At 59.4% G+C, this 22,102-nt stretch overlaps 3 protein-coding genes across 3 annotated transcripts; 2 read left to right on the forward strand and 1 right to left on the reverse strand.

The window, feature by feature from the left end:
• The first annotated feature begins 979 nt into the window (after nt 1–979).
• On the forward strand, nt 980–8,057 carry EFEMP2 (EGF-like fibulin extracellular matrix protein 2). Its single transcript, XM_007461978.1, has 11 exons — nt 980–1,248; nt 1,555–1,669; nt 1,903–1,951; nt 2,574–2,780; nt 3,385–3,507; nt 3,789–3,905; nt 4,050–4,169; nt 5,664–5,783; nt 5,869–5,995; nt 6,238–6,433; nt 7,306–8,057. Exons 2-11 carry the CDS (start codon nt 1,562–1,564, stop codon nt 7,465–7,467), a joined length of 1,329 nt encoding a protein of 442 aa, XP_007462040.1. The 5' UTR covers nt 980–1,248; nt 1,555–1,561; the 3' UTR covers nt 7,468–8,057.
• Nucleotides 8,058–8,334: 277 nt separating this feature from the next.
• Nucleotides 8,335–13,725, reverse strand: MUS81 (MUS81 structure-specific endonuclease subunit). The gene is made up of 16 exons (XM_007461979.1): nt 13,591–13,725; nt 13,368–13,497; nt 13,042–13,124; nt 12,395–12,493; nt 12,211–12,279; nt 11,965–12,050; nt 11,525–11,665; nt 11,254–11,349; nt 11,046–11,167; nt 10,855–10,952; nt 10,175–10,291; nt 9,985–10,080; nt 9,675–9,803; nt 9,488–9,591; nt 8,550–8,633; nt 8,335–8,458 (listed from the first exon to the last, which is right to left on the reverse strand). The coding sequence occupies exons 1-16, from the start codon at nt 13,723–13,725 to the stop codon at nt 8,392–8,394; spliced, it is 1,656 nt and encodes a 551-aa protein (XP_007462041.1). The 3' UTR covers nt 8,335–8,391.
• Nucleotides 13,726–15,242: 1,517 nt separating this feature from the next.
• On the forward strand, nt 15,243–20,933 carry CFL1 (cofilin 1). The gene is made up of 5 exons (XM_007461980.1): nt 15,243–15,427; nt 16,917–17,466; nt 19,386–19,693; nt 19,973–20,049; nt 20,276–20,933. Exons 2-5 carry the CDS (start codon nt 17,464–17,466, stop codon nt 20,386–20,388), a joined length of 501 nt encoding a protein of 166 aa, XP_007462042.1. The 5' UTR covers nt 15,243–15,427; nt 16,917–17,463; the 3' UTR covers nt 20,389–20,933.
• Nucleotides 20,934–22,102: the final 1,169 nt, after the last annotated feature.

The following is a 22,102-nucleotide window of genomic DNA, read 5'->3' on the forward strand; positions in this document are numbered from 1 at the left end:
CAGGACCCACCGTTAAGTCCTCTCCTACTTACACCCCCTCCCTGGGCGGGGCGATAGTGAAGATAAACGGGGGTGGGAAAGGGAACCGAGGGCTCGGCAGTTCCCACACGCTGTCTGCCTCCAGGCGGGGGACCCCTAGACACGCAGCCCTTTCCCGTCTGGCCCCGCCCTGAGAAGTGGCCAGGGCAAGACCCCAACCCCTTCCTGGGAGCCAGCTCCGCCCAAACTCCTCCCCTTAGGGCTCTCCCTTTGCTTGGGAGAGGATGCAGAAACCCGGGGACTGGGGGCGGTGTGTGTGTGTGTAGGGTCGGGGGACGCTGGTGGGAGGATGGCCAGGAAGGCGATGGCACCGGACCCTGGCGTCCTGCACGCCCGAGTTCGGCCCTGCCCGCCTTCTCAGGGGCTTCCATTCATTCTGGGCCAGAAGTGAACTGCCGCCCCCGCCCCAAACTGAGGTAGCCTCTCGGACTGAGGGCTCGCAGGAGGCCGTTCTGGAGTGAAGGGACCGCCTGGCTGAAGACAGCCCTGGGGATGGAGAGGAGAAGGGACCGAGATGGACAGTTCTGGACCCGGGAGCGTCTCTTCTTAGGGCGAGGGTCTGGCGACCCTGGACGAAGTTTTGGTATTTCCAGAGTGACTGTCCGCGTGCACAGAATAACATTCTGGAGGGTGCAGAGTGAGGATCTGGAAGTCCCAGGATTAGGTGGGGTCTAGGTCCCCAGGATGACATTCTGGGAGGCGCAGAAAGAGTCTGTGGGCCCCGGCCTTAAGTGCACAGGAATTCTGGGGGCGCAGATTAGGTAGGGTCTAGGTGCGCAGGATGACATTTTGGGGTGCGCAAAGTGAAAGCGTGGGGGCTCCTAAGTGAGTAGGGGGCCTGGCATCAGGGCCAGTGCCCCCAGGACAGGGCGCTAGGGGACCCTGGCCCGGCGCTGGGAGGCGGCTCCGGGAGGCGCCGCGGGGGACCGGGTGGGGGCCTGCGGCCGGCTGGGGGCGGAGAAGTGGGGGGTCGGGGTCCACCCGGGCCCGCGCCCTAGGCTTCAAGGCTCACCGCAGCGGCCCTCCTACTCGTCGCGGCGTAGCGTCCGCGGGGGGTGGGGGGTGTCCCGCGGCGGCGGGCGGGCGGGGGGCGCTTCCTGGGGCCGCGCGTCCAGGGAGCTGCGCCGTCCGCCTGTCCGTCTGCCGCAGGCACTGCCGAAGCCAGCCGAGCCGCCGGAGCCGCGGGCCGCGGGGCCGTCGCGGGCCCAAGTGAGTGGCCGTCCATGGGGGGAGGGCGCGAGCCAGAGTCTCGGCCGAGTCGCGTCAGCAAGGAGCCGAGAGGCCCGCGCTCCTCGGCCGGAGCCGCTGGGGGACCGGGCGGGGGCGGGGCGGCCCCGGGCGGGGGGGCCCTGAACCCCGGCCTGCGTGAGGAGTCGGCCCTCAGCCCTGGGAGGCTTCGGGGCCCCAAGCACGGTTCCGGGCGGGAGGCGACCGGGGCCACGGCTCTGAGTCCTGGTACCGGGAATGCGCGCTGCTGTGGCAGAGGCGCCCTGACCCCCGCCCACCGTCCCCCAGCCCCAGGATGCTCCCCTTCGCCTCCTGCCTCCCCGCGTCTCTTCTGCTCTGGGCGCTGCTGCTGCTGTTGGGGGCAGCGTCTCCCCAGGATTCCGAGGAGCCCGACAGCTACACGGTGGGGACAGTGGCGTCACTGGCCTGGGCTGGGCTGGGCTGGGCTGGGACACAGAAACCAGGATCCTGGGGTGGCTGCTGCTGGGGAAGATTCTCCCCTCCCCTGGTTGGTGGAGCAGCTGGGGCCATTGTTTGGAGCAGGCGGGGAGGGTGGCCAGGCTTGGGCCCTGGTCTTGGCCTGGTCAGCTAGAGGGGGCCAGGGGTGACCACTGGTCACCTCTGGTCCCCTTGTAGGAATGCACAGACGGCTATGAGTGGGACCCTGACAGCCAGCACTGCCGGGGTGAGGATGCTTGGGGGACTGACCCACCCCCGAGAACTGGGAAGGGGATTGCAACCCCACCTCCAAGAGCTGCTCTGTCTCCTGCCCAGCTCTGCCTGGCCGTGGCCAGCTCTGGTTCTCAGGGGGCCAGCTCGGCTAGGGGTGGAGAAACCATCCAGGCCCCTCCCTCTCAGAGAAACCCAGGATACCCTGCCCGCCACCCTCCCCACCCACTCAGGAGTCTAGAGAGCAACAGGGCGCTGCCCTGGATACCTCCTCTAATCACTGTCCTATCCAGCTTTGTCCTACCCAGCTTTGTTCTCCAGGAGAGCAGTGCCTGTGGGGGTGGGTAAGGAGGCCTGCACATCATTCTTAGGCTGAGTCAGGGTCAGGGCTTTGGGGAGGGACAGAGACCCTCTTGGGGGCAAGAAAATGGGGGTGACTATAGGAACACCCGCCCCACCATCAGCCCTGGCAGGCCCTGGGAAGGGGTCCTGGGCAGGCAGCCTTAGCTTGTTGAGTAGAGAGGGAAGGCCCTGCCCGGGTCACTCAGCTTAGAGAAGGCTGAGATGGGCTCCTGCCTCCCACCCCCTCCACGGCCGGCCCAGGAGACTGGCTGTGCCCAGCAGGCCCCTCTCTGCAGATGTCAATGAGTGCCTGACCATCCCGGAGGCCTGCAAGGGGGAAATGAAATGTATCAACCACTATGGGGGCTACTTGTGCCTGCCCCGCTCTGCTGCTGTCATCAGTGACCTGCATGGCGAGGGACCACCACCACCAGTGCCCCCTGCTGAGCACCCCAACCCCTGCCTCCCGGGCTATGAGCCTGATGAGCAAGAGAGCTGCACGGGTGAGTAAGGGTCACCCTGGCACTGAGGCTTCCAACCCTTCTACCGAGCGTCTCTCACCGCATCTTAAAAACTTACACCTCATGTTCCTCCCTTGCTCAAGAGCCTCCTCAGGGCCACTAGGATAACATCCAGACCCTTGTCCAGACCCTCACTTTGCATGGGGCCTGCCGCAGGTGGCCCCAGCTCCTGTTATACTGCCCAGCCAGCCTCTGGGACCCTCGCCTTCACTGCTGCAGACGTACTGCAAGGGCTCTGCCTCTCAGCCTCTGCCCCTGCCCCTTCCTGGTCTGCAACCCACCCCTGGGTGCCTCGGGCCTTGGAGGAAGGTCCTGGAATCTGTGCTTCTGGGAGTATGGGCAGGGCCTTATCCTATACTTCCCTGGCATGAGGTCTCCCAGCGTAGGGGTGCTGTTCTCATTGGCTCCAAGCTGGTAAACTCTTACTTGTGCTGTTGGGCGGGTCCACGTGTTCCTGTTGTGGGTGCATCAGTCACCCACACATCCATGTAAGTGGTACCTGACCTGTGTGCTCCCATACTGAGGTGTCTGTCGTGTCGGGTGGTGCATTGGCTGCTAGGCGGGGGCTGAGTGGTGTCTCCTGCAGATGTGGACGAGTGTGCCCAGGCCCTGCACGACTGCCGCCCCAGCCAGGAGTGCCATAACCTGCCTGGCTCCTACCAGTGTACTTGCCCCGACGGCTACCGCAAGATCGGGCCCGAGTGTGTGGGTGAGTCTGGGGAGCAGCCTTTCTGGTCCCTGCTCTGTGCCCATGACCTGGCTCTCACTCTAGCACCTGATCCCCATTCCAACCCACCCCCAGGTTTCACCCCAGTCCCCTGCCACCTCTGCCTTCCTGTCCCCAAGCACAGGACCGTATGCGTGTATGTGTGAGTCCTGGCTGATCTGGCCCAGCCCAGACACAAGCAAGACTACGGGTGACGAGTCCCAGCTGGCCTGGGCCGCACCTGACATTTGCCCTCTGCTGTCCTTCCCCTGCCTCCATCCCAGATATAGATGAGTGCCGCTACCGCTACTGCCAGCACCGCTGCGTGAACTTGCCTGGTTCCTTTCGATGCCAGTGCGAGCCGGGCTTCCAGCTGGGGCCCAACAACCGCTCCTGTGTGGGTGAGGCCGGGCTGGGCCAGGCTTCTGGGTCCTGCGCAGGGTGGTGTGTGTGGGGGGAGCTCCCTTCCTGACCAGCCCAGGGGCAGCGGGGGCTCTGGGCTGCTCCTCGGCTTTCACCCCTCCCCCTCTTCCCGGCGCCCCCAGATGTGAACGAATGTGACATGGGGGCCCCGTGTGAGCAGCGCTGCTTCAACTCCTATGGGACCTTCCTGTGTCGCTGCCACCAGGGCTATGAGCTGCACCGGGATGGCTTCTCCTGCAGTGGTGAGAGCTCCACCCCTGCCGCGTGTCCCTCCACTGGTCCCCCAGGCCCTGTGTCATGCTGCACCTCCTGCCACACAGCCCTCCCCTTGATGCCTCCACGTCCCGTCCATCCTGCACCCATGTGCCTCCTGGTACTCCACCCCAGCTGGTGGCTGGGCACCTACAGAGCTGCCCACCAGAACTCCCAGCCTCGTGGGGAAGGCAGAGAGAGGAGCAGTTAGATCCCCACCGAAGCTCAGTAGGGAGACTGAACGAAGATGTAGGTGCCCCCCTCCCTGGGAATCAGGCTGACGTGCATGCGAATCCTGGACCAGGGCACGTCTCTCTTCTCTCTGAGTCCATTTATTCTTCTGTAGAATAGGTTGTCTTGAGAATTAAGTGAGAAAATGACGACAGACTTTTCCAAGTCCCAAGCAGCGACGCTTTAAAGTGAATTAGCATTTATTGAGAACCTGCCCTGTGCAGTATGCTTTCCTTACATATTTGGCCTTATTTAATCCTGCCAACAATCCTATGAGATAAATAGCAGTTTTTCCTCCTCTGCAAATTGACATTAATACTTCCCTCAAGTTTTGTTGGGAGGATTACAAAAACTAAGATAAAATACTACAATGAAGAGACGTTGAGTGACTTGCCCAATGGGGCCAGGGCTCTATCTCACTCCGTGTCAACCGGCCACGTGCCCTGTTTCTGTTATGCTTTGTGCTTTGCTGCCGAGGAAGGCCGCATTGGTACCTGGCTAGGTGCCGGGCAGCATAAGGGGCACAGAGGAGAAAACCTGGCTCCTGCCTCTGCGGCTCACAGTTAGCAGGAGGTGACTGTAATTGGGCGGATTGTAGGTTGCAGGATTCGGACAAAGTACTGAAACCCAGAGCAGGCTGGGATGCCTCGAGGGCTCATCAGTCTAAGCCACTGATTTTATTGACAGGAAAACTGAGGTTCCCCAAACTCAGTCAGTAGGATATAAAGCCAAACCTCTAGATTCACAGTGCTCTCATTTAGTATCACCTTATAGTCCTGGGGCAAAGAGAGATCTGTGAGCTGGGCAGTCCTTTCTTTCTTTCTTTCTTTTTTTTTTTTTTTTTTGCCCCCGCCAAACTCAGTCAGTAGGATATAAAGCCAAACCTCTAGATTCACAGTGCTCTCATTTAGTATCACCTTATAGTCCTGGGGCAAAGAGAGATCTGTGAGCTGGGCAGTCCTTTCTTTCTTTCTTTCTTTTTTTTTTTTTTTTTGGCCACGTGGCTCTGGGATCTTAGTTCCCGGACCAGGGATGGAACCTATGCCCCCTGCAGTGGAAGCGCGGAGTCTTAACCACTGGACCGCCAGGAAAGTCCCCTGGGCAGTTCTTTCCTGAACCCTCTGTCCGCTGCTGAGTTCCGCAGGGCCTAACCTGGGGCCAGGCTCAGTCGATGAGATGAGCATGTGTGGGGCTGAGCTGGAGGACTGCGGCAGCCCAGTCCTCAGCCCCGCCCCCGCCTCCTACCCCCTCAGATATCGATGAGTGCAGCTACTCCAGTTACCTCTGCCAGTACCGCTGTGTCAACGAGCCAGGCCGCTTCTCCTGCCACTGCCCGCAGGGCTACCAGTTGCTGGCCACGCGCCTGTGCCAAGGTACAGGTTGCCCCGGTGCAGCGGGCAGGGTGGTGTCGGGCTGGTGGCCTGGTATCCGGGTTCCAGCCCCTCTCCCCCGGCACAGACATTGACGAGTGTGAGTCGGGTGCGCACCAGTGCTCTGAGGCCCAAACGTGTGTCAACTTCCACGGGGGCTACCGCTGCGTGGACACCAACCGCTGCGTGGAGCCCTATGTCCAGGTGTCGGACAAGTGAGTCAACTCGACACCAGGCCATAGAATAAACTACAACTCCCAGAGAGCTCTGCGGCTGACTGGCGCCTGTTCGGGCTGCCGAGTGCTCTGAGGGCCGATGGGAGTTGTAGTCCAACTAAACCACACATGCTGTTACAGTAGGAGTGGGAGGATCCTTTTGGAATCCCTAATTCTGGGGGTGGGCCAGATTTGGAGGATGGGCTATGACCTCATTCGTGTTCCCATCTCGGGGTCTCCAGTCGCTGCCTCTGTCCGGCTTCCAACCCCCTGTGCCGGGAGCAGCCCTCGTCCATCGTGCACCGCTACATGAGCATCACCTCGGAGCGGAGCGTACCAGCCGACGTGTTCCAAATCCAAGCGACCTCTGTCTACCCTGGCGCCTACAATGCTTTTCAGATCCGTGCTGGAAACTCGCAGGGAGACTTCTACATTAGGGTAAGGCTTTCCCCTAACCCAGTCCCTCAACTGACTTGCGTAATCCCAAACTGAATTCCAGGAAACCTTAAGTGGGAGACGCAACTATGCCACCATGCCCCGCCTCTTCTCTCGGTGTCCCTCCCCCCAGGGGTCAGAATTTCTGTAGCAAGGTAGGAGTGTTCTAAATTCCCTTGGTACAAACTACAGATTGTTAAATACATTTCTAGCAAGGCACTCAGACACTGGGCTTTGAGTCCCTGTGCTGGTCTGCGTATCTGGCTTCAACTGCCTCACCCTTAGAACAAAGGACTAGCATGAGAGGCTGGAGGTAACAGACACAGCAGAGTCTGGGAAGGGCAAGCAAGTGGAGCTGGATCTTGGAGAGAGAGGCAGCAGGGGTTGGCGTAGGGGCCTGGGGTCTGAGAATCCAGCTCTCTGCTGGTGGAGGTGGGAGGAGGGCAGGGTCCGGATGTGACACAGTGAGAGGGGTGTTAAGGGTTTGTCTGGTACCAGTGCTGGTTTTCTCTTTCTGGAATTGAGTGCCTTTGAAGGGGAATCTGCCTGCTCCAGGTCACCAAAGGCCCCACTGCTCCCGAGTCTCACACCTGGTCCTGAATCAGTGGACCATGGTTAGACAAATGAAGAACTAGCTGGAAAGGGTGGGAAGAGCACCAGCGGGATGTTTCTGAGGGCAGAAGCCCGGGTGCAGATGTCGAGGGAGTCACAGGTCTGGATGAGCGCCTGGGGTCCCAGGCTGACCAGGGCTCTCTCCACTTCACAGCCAACTGGTTGTGGATACCAGACTCGGGGCAGGGAGGTGATGGCGGGGTAGGGTCCTGGTGCGTAGGTTGACGCAATCTACGTGTCCCCCCACCTACTGTACCCTGCAGCAAATCAACAATGTCAGCGCCATGCTGGTCCTCGCGCGGCCTGTGACAGGCCCCCGGGAGTACGTGCTGGACCTCGAGATGGTCACCATGAACTCCCTCATGAGCTACCGGGCCAGCTCTGTACTGAGACTCACCGTCTTCGTGGGGGCCTACACCTTCTGAGGAGTGGGCGGGGGAGCTCTCAGGGAGGGGGAGGTTCCCTGTAGCCGAGGAGCCTGGGGCTCAGGGATGACTGTGTTCTGCTAAAAAGGGAAGACGCTGTTGTGAAGGGTAGAGAGAGAAAGGCAATAAAGGGAGAAAGAAGGAGTCCTGGTGGCTGAGGTGGGTGGGTCACACCGCAGTGAACCCCAGAGTGGGGAAAGGGCAGGCTCATGGGAGGCGGGCCACGTCCACCTAAAGGCGGGGGTGTCTCTGTCCAGGCTGAAGGGCTCCATTGACAGGAGATGGGAGCTGCATCCCCAAGACTGGAACTGGCCTATATACCATGGGCATCAGAATCACCCTGAGGAGGGAAGAAGTAATGAGGCTGCAGTCTCCAGGCCCCAGCCCAGAAATGTGGGCTTGGCTGGTCTGCAGTGGGCCTGAACAATCCTGCTCTAGACAGTGCCAGGAGGCCCTGGGTTTCAATCCTAGCCTGCCCTCAAACGATCAATTTGGAGAAATCCTAGTAGCTCCCTGAGCCTCAGTGTTCCAATCCATAAAATGAGGCAACTGGACTGTTAGCGCTTTTATAAACTTTTTTTTCCAAGCTACAGAACTTCTTCTCAAAGGAAACTTTATTTGGTCAGAGAACTCTGATGACATAAACGAGATTCAAAGTTGCAACGCCTCAATGACTTCATCTCCCTGGCAGTCTCAGTGCCCTGCCAGGGGACCCCACGGGTCCTGAGAAGCTCAGTTTAAAAACTGGACCCAATGGTCTCCCCAGTTCCTACCTGGATATCTTACAAGACCCCTGGGGCCTGGCATCTCCTCCTAACACATAAAGCTGCAAACACTTAAGATTTTTATTGTAGCCCAAAGATCCCAGTTAAAAGGCTGCGTAGCCTGGGAAAATGGGGGTGGGGGTCTGTCTTGTGGCATAGCTCAGGTCAGGGGGCCGTGGCTGCAGTAAAGTTGTGACAAGGTCCTGCTCAGAGCTGGCCCCAGATTCCTGCACAAAGAGAAAGACAAATAAGGGTCAGACCTGGGTGAGGGTAACCGCACCCCACCTATTCTCTCCAGGTTCTGTCTCCTGCCCTCACCTCTGCAGGGGTCCACACTTGATGGTGCTCAGCAGCATTTCCTTTTCCTTCGGCGTGGCACAGGCGTCATAGGCGGCCAGCAGGCTGAGGGTGGGGTGGGGAGTATGAGTTTCTAAGTTTTGGCAATGGCTGACTGTTGGCCCATCCCGAGTGGCTCAGGCCAGCGTCACGGGAGGCGGGCCTGAAGAGACTGGCATGGGTTAGAGGAGTCAGGACCATGGCCGCACTTCCTGAACCTGGCATTCAAGGCTCTGCTCCATCCTGCTCACCCTCCTTTCATGCTCCTGCAAATGTTTCCCAAGTATGGCTGTTCTTGGCCCAGTCTTCATGGCCTGCCCACTCTACCAGGAAGCCTTCTCTGCTGCACCAGGTACAGGAAGTCCCCTCCATACGAACCTTCAAGTCGCAAACTTTCAAAGATGTGAACGTGTGTTCACACGTCCAATCACGTAAGTTAGTTCACGCGTCTGGTGTGTGTGCTCACTCACGCGCATCCTCCACAGGTGGCTGTGCTTTCGTGTGCTTTACTCTACAGTACTGTATACAGTACAGTAGTACAGTATCTTTACTTCAAGCCCAGGACGTCCAGAAGCAAGCATAAAAGCAGCGGTACATAGCTGACTGTGTTAATTGGGTATTTAGACTAACTTTGTTAGACTTACGAACAAATCGGACTCATGAACGTGCTCTCGGAATGGAACTTGTTCGTATGTAGGGGACTTAACTGTAGAATGTCTCTCTCCCTCCCCCCAATGTCTGAGATTCTGTCTGGTCTTGGCTGGTTCTGTCTTCCTCACCACCAGACCTCCATGAACTCCTCAGGTATCAGCTGGGTCTGTCCAGCCCTCACAGAGCCAGACCACCCGCAAGGCACTGGCTGAGTTGACGTCCACGCAGGGTGGGCAGGGGCAGAGGACAGGGGCTCTGTGGCGGCCTACCTGGCAGGGGTGCTGTACTGATCTACCAGGGCTGCCGCCTTCTCCCCGCTCACTCCGCGCAGCTGCATCAGCTGTCTGGCAAACGCCTCCCGCACAGACTGGGCCTGGGGTCGGGGTGGGGGTGGGGGACCGTGTGAGGAGAGGCCCACGCTGGACCTTGTAAGGAGGCGCTGGGCAGAGGCAGTACCTTGTTCTTGATGGCTCCCGCGTTGAAGTCGTTGAAGGTGAGGAGTGAGCAGAGAGGGTTTGCGGAGGGCCCAGCCCTTGATTCAGGGTCCCCTGGGGTTCCCCAGGGGCGACTGTGGAGGGTATGGCCCTGAGGGAAGAGGGAACTGAGACCAGGCCAGAGCTCTAGGGGACAACCCCCAGCCAGGCCTTGCCCCATCCCAGGCCTCAGTGGGCCAGCCTGAGAAACAGGGATCTCACTCACCTCGCCTTCCTTGAGGGAACACGCAACCCAAGTAAGGGGCCAGTGCCGGACAGATGCACCTGCTCACCTGGTAGAGTCTCTGCAGACCCCTTGTCAACAGGGCCAGGTAGGCTGCTGACTCCTTAATATCTGCTGTGTGTTTCACAAAGAAGCCATCGATGACCTGGAGAAGAGGATCCAAGGGAAGGAGAGCGGCTCCTGAGCGGAGCCGTAGACCACAGGGTCCCTGCCAGCCTGGCTCTGCCCTCCCGGCTCACCTGAGTGTTGGTGACAGCCTGCAGCAGCGTGCCCTCGGGAAGGCTGAGGTTACGCACTGAGCCATGCTCTTCCACCAGGTATACTCGACGCCCCAGGCCGCAGCGCTTCAGCCGGAACTGGGCAGGCAGTTGGAGAGGGTGAGGTGGGTCAAGACGTGGATGCTCATATACTAGGTGTCTATCAAGTCACCCTCAAAGCTGTCATGAGAACTTGGTCCCACCAGTTCGCCTCCTCATCCTCCCTAGCTTCTCCACCTGCCTCAGAGTGGCCTCCACACCTTTGCTCACGCTGCTATTCTTGCACAGAAAGCCCTGCCACCATCTAAGCGACGCCCATTCTTCAAACTTCCCTTGGCCTATACGTGGCCTATCGGGTCAGCCTAGCAGCCAGCACTGACACACAGCTGCTGCGGTTCCACTCCTGGAGGAGTGAGCCTTGTTTACTCCGGACTGCAGGGGCTGGACACCCTAGGAGTCTTAACATGCTCCTCAGCCCCGCCCAGAGGCCTGCATACCTACTGTGTGCCTGGAGGGGCCAGAGGGGGGTCTGATCTGGGGGCTGTCCTGGAGAAGCTCTAGAGGGGGTGTGGCTGGAGGTGTGGGAGCTCTGCCTGGATACCACCCAGAAGTGCCCCTGAGCGGGCCTGGGACAGGGAGGGTGGTGAGGCCAGTGAAGGAACCTTTTGCTCCCGGAAGCGGCCGTCGATGATGCTGCTGCACAGGTCATCCAGCCGCTTTCGCTCCACGATGTGGTCCAGGACTAGTTCTCCAGGTCGTGCTGCCGAGCGGCCAAGAAGGGTCCCGTTGGCTTGCGTCCCCTCACCCTCCAGGCCCTGCCTCTGACCCCCACCTGCCCGTCCACACCCCTTACCCGGGTCCCTGGGACTGGTCTCTTGGGCCACCCACACGAAGTCTCCGACGTGTAGCTTGCGCACTGTGTGGGTCACGTGCAGCCGCTGCAGCTCTCGGAGCAGCTCTGGCCTGGGTCCCGCCCTGCAGTTGCATGGTGGGAGGCCTGAGGCAGGGCAGGCCAGGGCCCTCGCCACATCCTCTCCCTCACCTCCCCCCATCTCACTCACCCCTTGGTCTCGCCAATGTCCACGCACAACAGCACCCTGTACTCTCCAGGCCCCAGCTCCAGCGGTGGCTGCTGGACGTTCCCTTCGCTGGCGCCACTACTGGGGAGAAGGGGTGGGAGTCGGCGTGTGCAAGACTGGGGCTGCTGCTCCTCTAACCCCTAGGAGGTGGGGCAGCCACAGCTCAGCTGGAGCTGATGGAGACAGGGTGGGGTCCTGGCCTCATTTTGGGGACGATTCCTGCTCCCCTGTTCTCCCCCCTCCCCCTCCTCACAGCTCAGCTGAGGCCGCTCCTGGCACCGCAGGCTCCTCCCCAGGGGGTTCCTCTGGCCCGCTGCCCGCACTCAGCAAGCTCAGGCCCTCCGACTCAGCCAGCTTCTGGGCCAGCTCCAGACCCTCTGGGGTCAGTGAGTACCTGGTGGGTGGAAAAGGAGAACACAGATCTCCCTTCTTCACTCATACTTGGCGGGCTCCCCTGCCTGCCCCCAGCTAGGCTGGTCTCACCAGCCTTGGCGACCTTTCACAAACAAGGCCAGTGGCTGCCCAACACCCCTCCTGCTAGCCATGTTCTCGCCCCTCAGATCAGCTGCCTCTGGACCTGCCCAGGGCCACTCCTCAGGTCGGCAACAAGTACACATGAGGCTGCAGGACCACCTCAGCACGGCACGCCTGCTCCCCGGCCCTGCCTCCTCCATCTCACGTCGTTCTCCCCACCTAGCTGGCTGCTGCGTCCTGAGGACCAGATTCCTGTGGAGGAGGGAGCGGAGGGCTGGCCAGGGCCGAGCACTTCCAGGGGCCACCTGTTCATACGGGAGGAGATCCTTAGAGAGCTCCCAGGGCTACCACCTGCCCACTCCCTTGCCCCACCCCACTGCTTGCTCCCAAGAAGGGCAGCCTGTGGTGGGCTCAGCGTCAGATCCAGAGCCACTTGGCTCCCTCCTTCCCCCTCTCAGTGCTCACCCTTGGAGCCTTCTGGGCACACCTCTGCAGCAGCTCCTCCTTGGTTAGGAAGCCGTGGCTGCTAGGATCCTATAACCAAGGCAGAAATGTAGCCAACTTAGGTTCAGTGCCCGAGCAGCCTGCCCCAGGAGCCGCAGGCCTGTAGCCTCAGTTCCCCGGCCTCCCGATTTGGTCAGGCGCTCACCCGGTGTTCCCGGTACAGCAGCAGCAGTACTGCTCGAGCTCCTGAGTGCCGAGCTGGCCAATACTTGCCAGAGCCTCCTGCTTTGAGCTGGGTTGGACCCTGAAAGGTACAGGGGGCCTTTGAAGCCAAAAACCAGCCAGCTGTTGCAGACGCAATCCCTGGCAAAGCTGAGGTTCAGGTTCTATCTCAGCAGACTAAATGGCCCTGAGCAAATTACTCAGCTGCCTCTCTAGCTTCTGTATCTGTAAAATGGGCCATGTGATAGTATGATCTCCTGCAAACTTGGGATGACACGGTGGACAGTTTCAGGGGTGGGGGGGTGGGGTAGGGGTGTAATCGGCCTGGCCCAGCCTCAGTTCTAGCACAGGACAGAGAAGGTAAGACAAGAAGACTCAACAGCAAATTCCATAACTTACTGGGCTTGGCCCCCTAAATAGCTTGATCATGGAATTCTCTCAACTGACTCTATTATAACTCACTATCTACACCTACAGATAAGAAAACTAAGCATCAGACAGAATAAGTCATTTGCCCAGAGCCAGGTGTCACTGGTGGGATTTGGACCCAGCCCAGCTAAGTCCCCCAAGCCAGAAAATCTTACTCCTGGTGCTCCCGCTTTCCCTTCTATCCCCCTGCCCTCTCCTCACTGGCATGTAAGGATCCTGGACTTTGGCAGGCCTTTCCCGGGCTGGACTCTTCGCTCCAGGTGGTGAACATGGGGCGTGGTCACCTGCGGGAGTAGAAGAGAGTCAACCCTGCACCCTGGAATCCAGCAGGTAGGATGGTCTGGGACGCGGCCAGCTCAAGTGGTTGGTGAGAGCGGTGAGGTTCTGAAAAAGTCAGCCACTAGCCCGACGTCAAACAGCAACTTGGACAGGAGCAGGGAGCCTGAAGCCCAAGTATCCCAGGTGGTTACACAAGCTGCATCTTGGGGAGGCTCAGGGGACCAGCGACCCCTGCTCCCAGCGCTCACCACCTGATGCCTTGTGCTGCTGCAGCCGCCGGTCCAGCATCCGGCAGAGCCCGTCTCCGAAGTGCTGTAGGATCTTAGCTTCCTTGCCGCTGTGCAGGGGCAGTGGGTACCGCCGTAGGGAGCGCAGTGCCTGGCGGGGGAGGGGTACAGTACCGGGTCAGGGTAGACGTGGCTGTCTGGCCCGGCCAGCACCTGTCCCCCATCAGGCCCGGCCAGAACCCACCTTCTGAAACACGAATTGCGTGCGGCGCCCTCTGCTGGCTGCCTCGTCCCGCCACTCGGTCAGCCAGCGTACGAAGAGCGGGTTGGCGCAAACGGGCAGCGGTCGTTTCCGGCCCAGGCGGACCGGCGCTGCCATGAGCCCCAGGGCACGAGGCCCAGACCTCACGCTGGCAGGACTGAAATGCCGCTAGTTCTGGAGACGGGATTCGAACACCTGGTTCCGGCGGAAGAGGGAGGGACCTCTCCAATCACGTGGTCCCATGCGGGGAACTAACCAAGAGGACTGATTTCTGCTGCCCTCCCCGTGGTCGGTGCCAAGCACAGTCTATACCGCCTTTCGCCTTCCCGCCGCCCCGGGACAGGACGAGCCTTTCGGACGCGCCCCGCCCGCCCCAGGCCTTGACCCGCCCCTTCCTCCCACCCCAGATTCTAGAGCGGGGGTGGGGTGGGGTCCTCTTTGTGCAGGAGAGAGGAAGGTGGACAGCGCCACCCTGTGGCTGGGAGGTCTGGTTGGGGCGCTGCATACCGAGTAACCTAAGGCTGTCAGTTTCAGGCTCGATCTAGAGGAGGACGGTATAGAGACTGGGCTTATTAAGAGTCCGGGGCGGGGGTGGGGGAACAAATGGGTTGCAGGTAGTTTTGTCGGAGGGACATTAGGAATGGGTACAGGGAATGAGGACACAAAGGTAACGCGAGAGCAGCTGAAAGACCCTCCGAGGAAATGGTGATCCCGAGCTGGGGCCTCCATGGGGGAGGGACGCGAAGTCGGGGACACGCAGGGAAGGCCAAAGCTTGCAGGACAGGGAGAGGGGGACAGAGGACAAGTAGAGAGGTAACAAATAGGAGGTACTGGACATCGGGATATGTGGGAGGGGCTGAAGTGGACACGTTGTTGGATTCGGGGTAGCAGCCTGGGAATAAGAAGCGCGGACAAGGGGAAAACACTTCATCGTTGTTTTTATTTTTTTAAATTATTTATTTATTATTTATTTTTGGGTATGTGTTGGGTCTTCGTTTCTGTGCGAGGGCTTTCTCTAGTTGTGGCGAGCGGGGGCCACTCTTCATCGCGGTGCGCGGGCCTCTCACTGTCGCGGCCTCTCTTGTTGCGGAGCACAGGCTCCAGACGCGCAGGCTCAGTAGTTGTGGCTCACGGGCCCAGTTGCTCCGCGGCATGTGGGATCTTCCCAGACCAGGGCTCGAACCCGTGTTCCTTGCATTGGCAGGCACATTCTCAACCACTGCGCCACCAAGGAAGCCCCACTTCATCGTTTTTGAGACTCATTGGAGGTGGGGGACCCTCAGGGAGATTAAGATGGGAACTATGCAGAGGGGTCCCAGTTGAGCACGAGAGTCTCGCCAGCAAATTAGAGCAGCCCTCATCTGCTACACCGGAAGTGGCGAGGTGCGGATCTGAGGCCTTACGGGAGCGGAGAGGCGGGCGCCAGAGCTTCCAGGCCCGCCCCTTCAAGCTCCGCCCCGCCTCGATCCCTCACCCCACAGCCTGCTCCACACTCCCGCCTCCCGCCCGACGCTGCCTTATAAGGAGCCTCCAGCGGGTGTTCGGTTTGGCCCCGCCCCCTATAGCCTCATGTCCTAATAAGGACATCTAGGGCATCCCGCAGCTAGGGGCGGGCGGGAGCGCGTCTCCAGGGTAACTGCGAAGTCTCCCTCCCCCTCGTCGTTGCTCTAGGAAACTCCGAAGCTCAAAAAAGGTGGAGCCAGCCTCCTCTCCAGGCAGGGCCGCTTGCGCGAGGCGGTTGAGCTGTGGCCCCCACCTGAGGCTCCCGGGAGCTCGGTTGGTGGGTGATGCGGCGGAAGGTCCCCGACTACAAGCCCCGGCATGCTCTGCGACGTACCCCACTCTCGGGAGTCGCTCCCCGGGTCCTGAAGACCAGCCTTCTGGCTCTTCATTTACACGGGGCCACTCTTCATCGCGGTGCGCGGGCCTCTCACTGTCGCGGCCTCTCTTGTTGCGGAGCACAGGCTCCAGACGCGCAGGCTCAGTAGTTGTGGCTCACGGGCCCAGTTGCTCCGCGGCATGTGGGATCTTCCCAGACCAGGGCTCGAACCCGTGTTCCTTGCATTGGCAGGCACATTCTCAACCACTGCGCCACCAAGGAAGCCCCACTTCATCGTTTTTGAGACTCATTGGAGGTGGGGGACCCTCAGGGAGATTAAGATGGGAACTATGCAGAGGGGTCCCAGTTGAGCACGAGAGTCTCGCCAGCAAATTAGAGCAGCCCTCATCTGCTACACCGGAAGTGGCGAGGTGCGGATCTGAGGCCTTACGGGAGCGGAGAGGCGGGCGCCAGAGCTTCCAGGCCCGCCCCTTCAAGCTCCGCCCCGCCTCGATCCCTCACCCCACAGCCTGCTCCACACTCCCGCCTCCCGCCCGACGCTGCCTTATAAGGAGCCTCCAGCGGGTGTTCGGTTTGGCCCCGCCCCCTATAGCCTCATGTCCTAATAAGGACATCTAGGGCATCCCGCAGCTAGGGGCGGGCGGGAGCGCGTCTCCAGGGTAACTGCGAAGTCTCCCTCCCCCTCGTCGTTGCTCTAGGAAACTCCGAAGCTCAAAAAAGGTGGAGCCAGCCTCCTCTCCAGGCAGGGCCGCTTGCGCGAGGCGGTTGAGCTGTGGCCCCCACCTGAGGCTCCCGGGAGCTCGGTTGGTGGGTGATGCGGCGGAAGGTCCCCGACTACAAGCCCCGGCATGCTCTGCGACGTACCCCACTCTCGGGAGTCGCTCCCCGGGTCCTGAAGACCAGCCTTCTGGCTCTTCATTTACACCCTTATTCTGCATATGGGATCAACGCCCCCAGTTCTCTTGTTTGCGACCCTGTCTTCTCTTCCAGCAGAGTAAGAGGGCATGGCCTTTGTTCGAGGTCAAATAAATCTTCCCGGAGTCCCCCACCCCAGTTTCTTTTTTTGAAGGTTATGCTCCCACAGAGCTTCTGTCTCAATTTCTGCGGGTACTAATTAACCATATGCCTGGTTACCAACTCGAGAATGAGACTCAAGTTTGGTTTAATATCTATTTCCGCTTTTCACTGTTTAGTAAAAGGCAAATAATCCTTGAATTGAATGCACAAACCCCTGTCTCATGATTTTGGCTTATTACCTCATGATTTTGCCAAACACCCTAAAAACGAGTACAAATCTCTATTTTCAAAGATTTCCTCGTAGCCTTTCCTATGTGTTTTTTTCTCTTATTTTATTGACGTTGCATATGGCCTTTTCTCAGTAGACAAGAGTGGCTTTACACATGGAGGATGCTTAACAAATGTTTATTGGATAGAAGGTGCCTTATACTAGCAATTCTCCTTGCTCTAGGACTGGATTCCAGGCCAATGAATAGGTGTTTCAATTCGGAAAACCAAAATACTAACTCACTGAAAATTTTCAGACCAAAGGATCCTGATAGTGCCAAGATGGATCTTAGAAAAACCGTTTCCCTCCGAGGTAGAGAGCCGCGAAGTCGGGGCTCATTTTCAGGTCATATTACCCAACGCCGAGGCCTTCGCTCAGCTCCGAGCGTTTCCTGGGAAATTCGACCAACGGTTGCGCTCTCCGTGCCATAGCCCCGCCTCTCTCGGCTGTTTTGAACTACATTTCCCAGTATGCAACGGTGGAGCCGGGAGGCCGTCAGGTGAAAAAGACTCTGTTACCCAGCGAGCCCGAAGACGGCGCAGGACCCTCGGACTTCATTTCCCGTCGGCCCGCGGGGGGAGCGCCGGAAGCCCGCCCCGCCCCTCATTGTGCGGCTCGTACTAAACGGAAGGGGCCGGGAGAGGCCGCGTTCAGTCGGATCCCGGCAGCAGCTGCAGCGGCTCTTGTCTTTTCTGGCTCTCCTTGCTATCTCCTTTTCTCTTCCGGAAACATGGTGAGCGGCAGGCCACGGCGCCGGAGGGGAGGCGGCTGCGGGTCGATCATCTGCGCGCGCTAAAGGGAACGGGGGAGCGACGTCGGCATCCCCTCCCCCACCTCCCCGGGCGGGATGAGGGTCTCGTGCTGAGGGGCGGGCGGCGCCGGGACGCGCGTGCGCGCCCGCGGGCGCCGGTGAGGGCCGGCTTGGACGTCGCTCGCGCGCCCCCTGGACTCCCTTCCCCTCCCCCACCCCGCTGTTGCGCCCGCGCGGACAAGGGCCGTGGGGGAGGGGTCCAGGGCGCGCGCGCTCGTCCCTCGCTGAGCAGCCGGTGTCGCGCGCCGCGGCGGGGCCGAAGAGAGTCGGCTCACGGGGGCGCGCTCGACGGGAGCACGCGGCATCCAAACCTGGCCCGGGGGCGGCGAAGGAAAAGCGCGCGAGCGAACTCGGCGCGCGCGCCCCACCCAGGGGCTGTTCCTGTCTCCGCGTCACCCTCCCTCTCAGGCGGGTCTGTCTCGAGAGCAGGTGGCAGGGATGCTCGCAAGGGGCGGGGGCGACGCGGCCAGCGGGGATGCGGGGGTGTCCGGGTCCGGGCGCAGGCGCCTGGGATTAGAGACCTGTACCGCGCAGCACAGAGCGGACAGCGCGGAGACGGCCGTGCTCGGGAGCTAGCGAGCCCACAAGGCGAGCTGGGTTCGCAGAGTACACCCGGCGGAGGCTGGAACGGCGCTGTCGGCCGGCGCGTGCGCACACGGTCAGGCCTGGCTGCTGGGCCCGAAGCCGTGGACCAGCGGGGCTGTCGGCTTTCCAGGATGGGGCCTGAGGGTGGAGCCGAGTTTAGGGAAGTGACCCAGGCGGGCACCGCCCGGAAACCACCCCGTCCCCTGTGTTCGGTCCGAGGGCTGAGAGAGCAGAAGGTTGGGTAATTTGTCCAAGCCCGCAGCGCAGGGGGCCGATAAGCTTGTCGGTAAGGGCGCTTCCTTAGGGTTGAGGCCCTGGAGGTGCTGCTTCCTCTAGGTACGGGTTTTTTTCGGGGAGGGGGCTGAGTCTAGCCGATCTCCTTTCCCCGCCTACTCCGGAAGCAGCTCAATCACGTGGCCGGCTTCCTCTGCAGTTCCGGGAGCGGGGGCAGATTTCACCGTGGACGGTCTCACTCCCATTCCTGGCTAGGGTGGCCCCCAACACGACCCAGAATAGAAGTTTAAAGAGCTCTCACGGACCGTGGGCCCTTGAGTTTGGACTGCTAACTTCTATTAGCGACCTTTGGGGCCTGCATTTTTTTCCGGAGAACAGGGAGTTGTCGGGTAGGGCCGTAATTAGGGATTTGTTGTTCTTGCTTTGGTTTAGGAAGACTCCAGCAGAGAAAGGGATACCTTGTGTGATAACTGCGTTGAATAGTTCTGATGGGCTTGCTAGAACTGTTGAGCACCGTTGGTGACCCCTCTAGCGTTGTGGGTCCTGGTTCTCTCTTAGAGATGACTATGACCTGGTTGTTTGGGTCCCCTTCTACTCTCTGTGAAGTTCTGAGTCAGCACTATGCAAAAGCTGAGACTGAGTACCGTGAGTCTGTAGGTTCTTTTTATCGTGCGTCTGTAGGTTCTTTTAATTCTGGGTTCACATCTTGGCCAAGACTTTGCTTTTCACAGGTCTTTAATCTAGCCTGCAGGATGTCGGGGTGGGGAGGAATGGTGTTGAATTATGTGATCAGAGGTCTCTTCTGTGGCGGCTCTTCTGGAGTTGGGTCACATCTGATTCTTTGACAGTGACTTGGGTGGGAAACTAGTGATACTTGTCTTGGGAAGGAGATTAATGATCTCTTGGGGCTGAGGACTGTATTTGTTGACATCTAGACAGATTTCCTAAGAAAGCAAAGGAAGGACTTCAGGGCACATCCCAGAAACTTTTTCCTTATGAGGTGCGTGTGGCTCGTTCTCTAGGCCTCTGGCGTGGCTGTCTCTGATGGGGTCATCAAAGTGTTCAACGACATGAAGGTGCGTAAGTCGTCGACACCAGAGGAGGTGAAGAAGCGTAAGAAGGCGGTGCTCTTCTGCCTGAGCGAGGACAAGAAGAACATCATCTTGGAGGAGGGCAAGGAGATCCTGGTAGGTGATGTGGGCCAGACTGTAGACGACCCCTACACCACCTTTGTCAAGATGCTGCCAGACAAGGACTGCCGCTACGCCCTCTATGACGCAACCTATGAGACCAAGGAGAGCAAGAAGGAGGACCTGGTGTTCATCTTCTGGTGAGCTTCTCCTGCAGGCACCTTATCCTGTCACCTGCCGTAGCTCTGCCCCACCCCGCTTTCCCAGGACAGGAAGGTCTGTGGCTCCTTGTTAACCCAGAGGTGTGCGTTTCAGGGGAGGGTGTTGTAGTAAAATGCCTGTCAGTGAGGAACTTGATAAAAGCTTGAATGTTAGGGGCCAGCTCAGGGGTTTCTGGAAGTCCTGTATCGCTTCAGGGCACTTGCTAGACTTGGAGGAGGGGGCTTTGCGGCAAGTTCTCTGATTCTGTTTGCCTCCAGGGCCCCTGAGTGTGCACCCCTTAAGAGCAAAATGATCTACGCCAGCTCCAAGGACGCCATCAAGAAGAAGCTGACGGGTAAGGGCCAGCGCTGGTGGTGCCGTATGCCGTTGCGTTCAGGCCTTGGCTGCAGGGTGGGGTGGACGGCATGGTGCAGGAGAGCCCTCTCTCTTTGTCTCCTCTTCACTGCCCGCTGGATGTAGCCTTATCCCGCCATCTGTTCTTCTGGCTCCTTCCCAGCCGCAGCACACCCACCCCCGCCCCAGGGCTCCCTCTTACAGACGCTCCCCCTTCTCCTCCACAGGGATCAAGCATGAATTGCAAGCAAACTGCTATGAGGAGGTCAAGGACCGCTGCACCCTGGCAGAGAAGCTGGGGGGCAGCGCCGTCATCTCTCTGGAGGGCAAGCCTTTGTGAGCCCCCTCTAGCCCCCTGCCTGGAGCATCTGGCAGCCCCAGACCTGCCCATGGGGGTTGCAGGCTGCCCCCTTCCTGCCAGACCGGAGGGGCTGGGGGGATCCCAGCAGGGGGAGGGCAGTCCCTTCACCCCAGTTGCCAAACAGCCCCCCCCACCCCCTGGACCTTCCTCCTCCTCCCTCCATCCCTGACGGTTCTGGCCTTCCCAAACCGCTTTTGATCTTCTGATTCCTCTTGGGTTGAAACAGACCAAGTTCCCCCCAGGAACCCCTGTTTGGGGGGGACGTGTATTTTTTTTAACGACACCCCAGTTCCCCCCTCGTTCCTCCCTTTTCCTATGCTGCCAACTTCTAACCACAATAGTGACTCTGTGCTTGTCTGTTTAGTTCTGTGTATAAATGGAATGTTGTGGAGATGACCCCTCCCTGCGCCGCCTGGTTCCCCTCCCCCTTGCCCCTGGTCACAGCCACTCATGGAAGCAGGACCAGTAAGGGACCCTCAATTAAAAAAAAAAACACACAACAATAAAAAGGCTCACTAATGGGATGTTTGTTTTGAGGTTGGGGCCCAGGGGACCTTGGGGGCGGGTAGGCTGGGAGAATGTGCAGCATCTCTTTCCTAACCCTCCCTCCAACCAGCCCCACACACCCTCATTTGGCCCCAGTGACTAGCTGAGCCTCCTTTCTGACAGTTCCCTCTCTATATCCTGGCGTCATAGTTGGCACCAGCCTGTCTGTTCGGAAGGTAGCTGAGCCAGGGTGTGTCTGCTACTGGCTGCAGGGGTTCCTTGAACAGAGGGGCTTAATCCCTGAACTGGTTTCTTCTGTTGCCTTGACCCAGGTGGGCAGTAGGACAGTGAGGCCCATTCTGTGATTCCCTGTGCAGTCTTGCCCAGATGTGGACCCCGAGACTGCAAGTCACTGGTTGCTTGAGCTTTTTCTCCACCTTCAGTATTTGGTCGTTGCTCTGCCCTCTCTCCTGGATGGCTGACTCATTTATGAGGGCTGGGTCCAGTGGTGAGTCCGAAGCCAGGTTGAGTCTTCGGCCTTCTGCAGATGTAGCTGGGGGCCAGGGTGGGGCCAGCCAGGTGGAGTCTAGGACTTCAGACCCAGGTGTCTTGGGCTCCACCTTCCTGTGTTTAACTAAGAGGGTGTTGGCTGGAGCCCCACGCTTCTTGCTGGCATTGCTTTACTGTGGGCTCTTTCCAGTCCTATGCTTTGGGTTTTCACCTGCCCTGCAGGTAAAGGTGGAAGTGTTGCCCTAGGGGTGGTGGTGATGGAGGATTTATACCCTGCCCCCTCCCCACCCCCAATCAACTAAAAAAAGCCTCCTGGAGTTAAAGAGCTGGTTCCTTAGTTCCTTGGAGCTTGGAGCTTGCCAGTGTCTCTGGTAGGGAGGCATTTTGCTGATTAGGAAATGGGTGTAGAGGACTTATAATTCGTTTTCTGTGTGGTCTGTGCCAGGGTTTATGGGGGTGGTGGCACACCTTGAAGACTGCTCCTGGATTCCAAGTTCTGGGTCTTGTACTTTCCCACTGAGAGCACTACTGGCACTCTGAAAAGTGGCTGAAGACACTGCAGGGGTGTCCCACCTCACCGTGTTCCCCCAGGATCTGGTCTCTACCATGGTGCCCCGATAGAGGATGTACTTGGTGGGCCCTCCAACTGGGAAGTCAGGACAAGCAAGCCTCCTTGCTACAGAACCAGGCTTTTTAT

Source organism: Lipotes vexillifer, unplaced genomic scaffold (assembly GCF_000442215.2).
Source record: "Lipotes vexillifer unplaced genomic scaffold, Lipotes_vexillifer_v1.1 scaffold1129, whole genome shotgun sequence".
Taxonomy (NCBI): domain Eukaryota; kingdom Metazoa; phylum Chordata; class Mammalia; order Artiodactyla; family Lipotidae; genus Lipotes; species Lipotes vexillifer.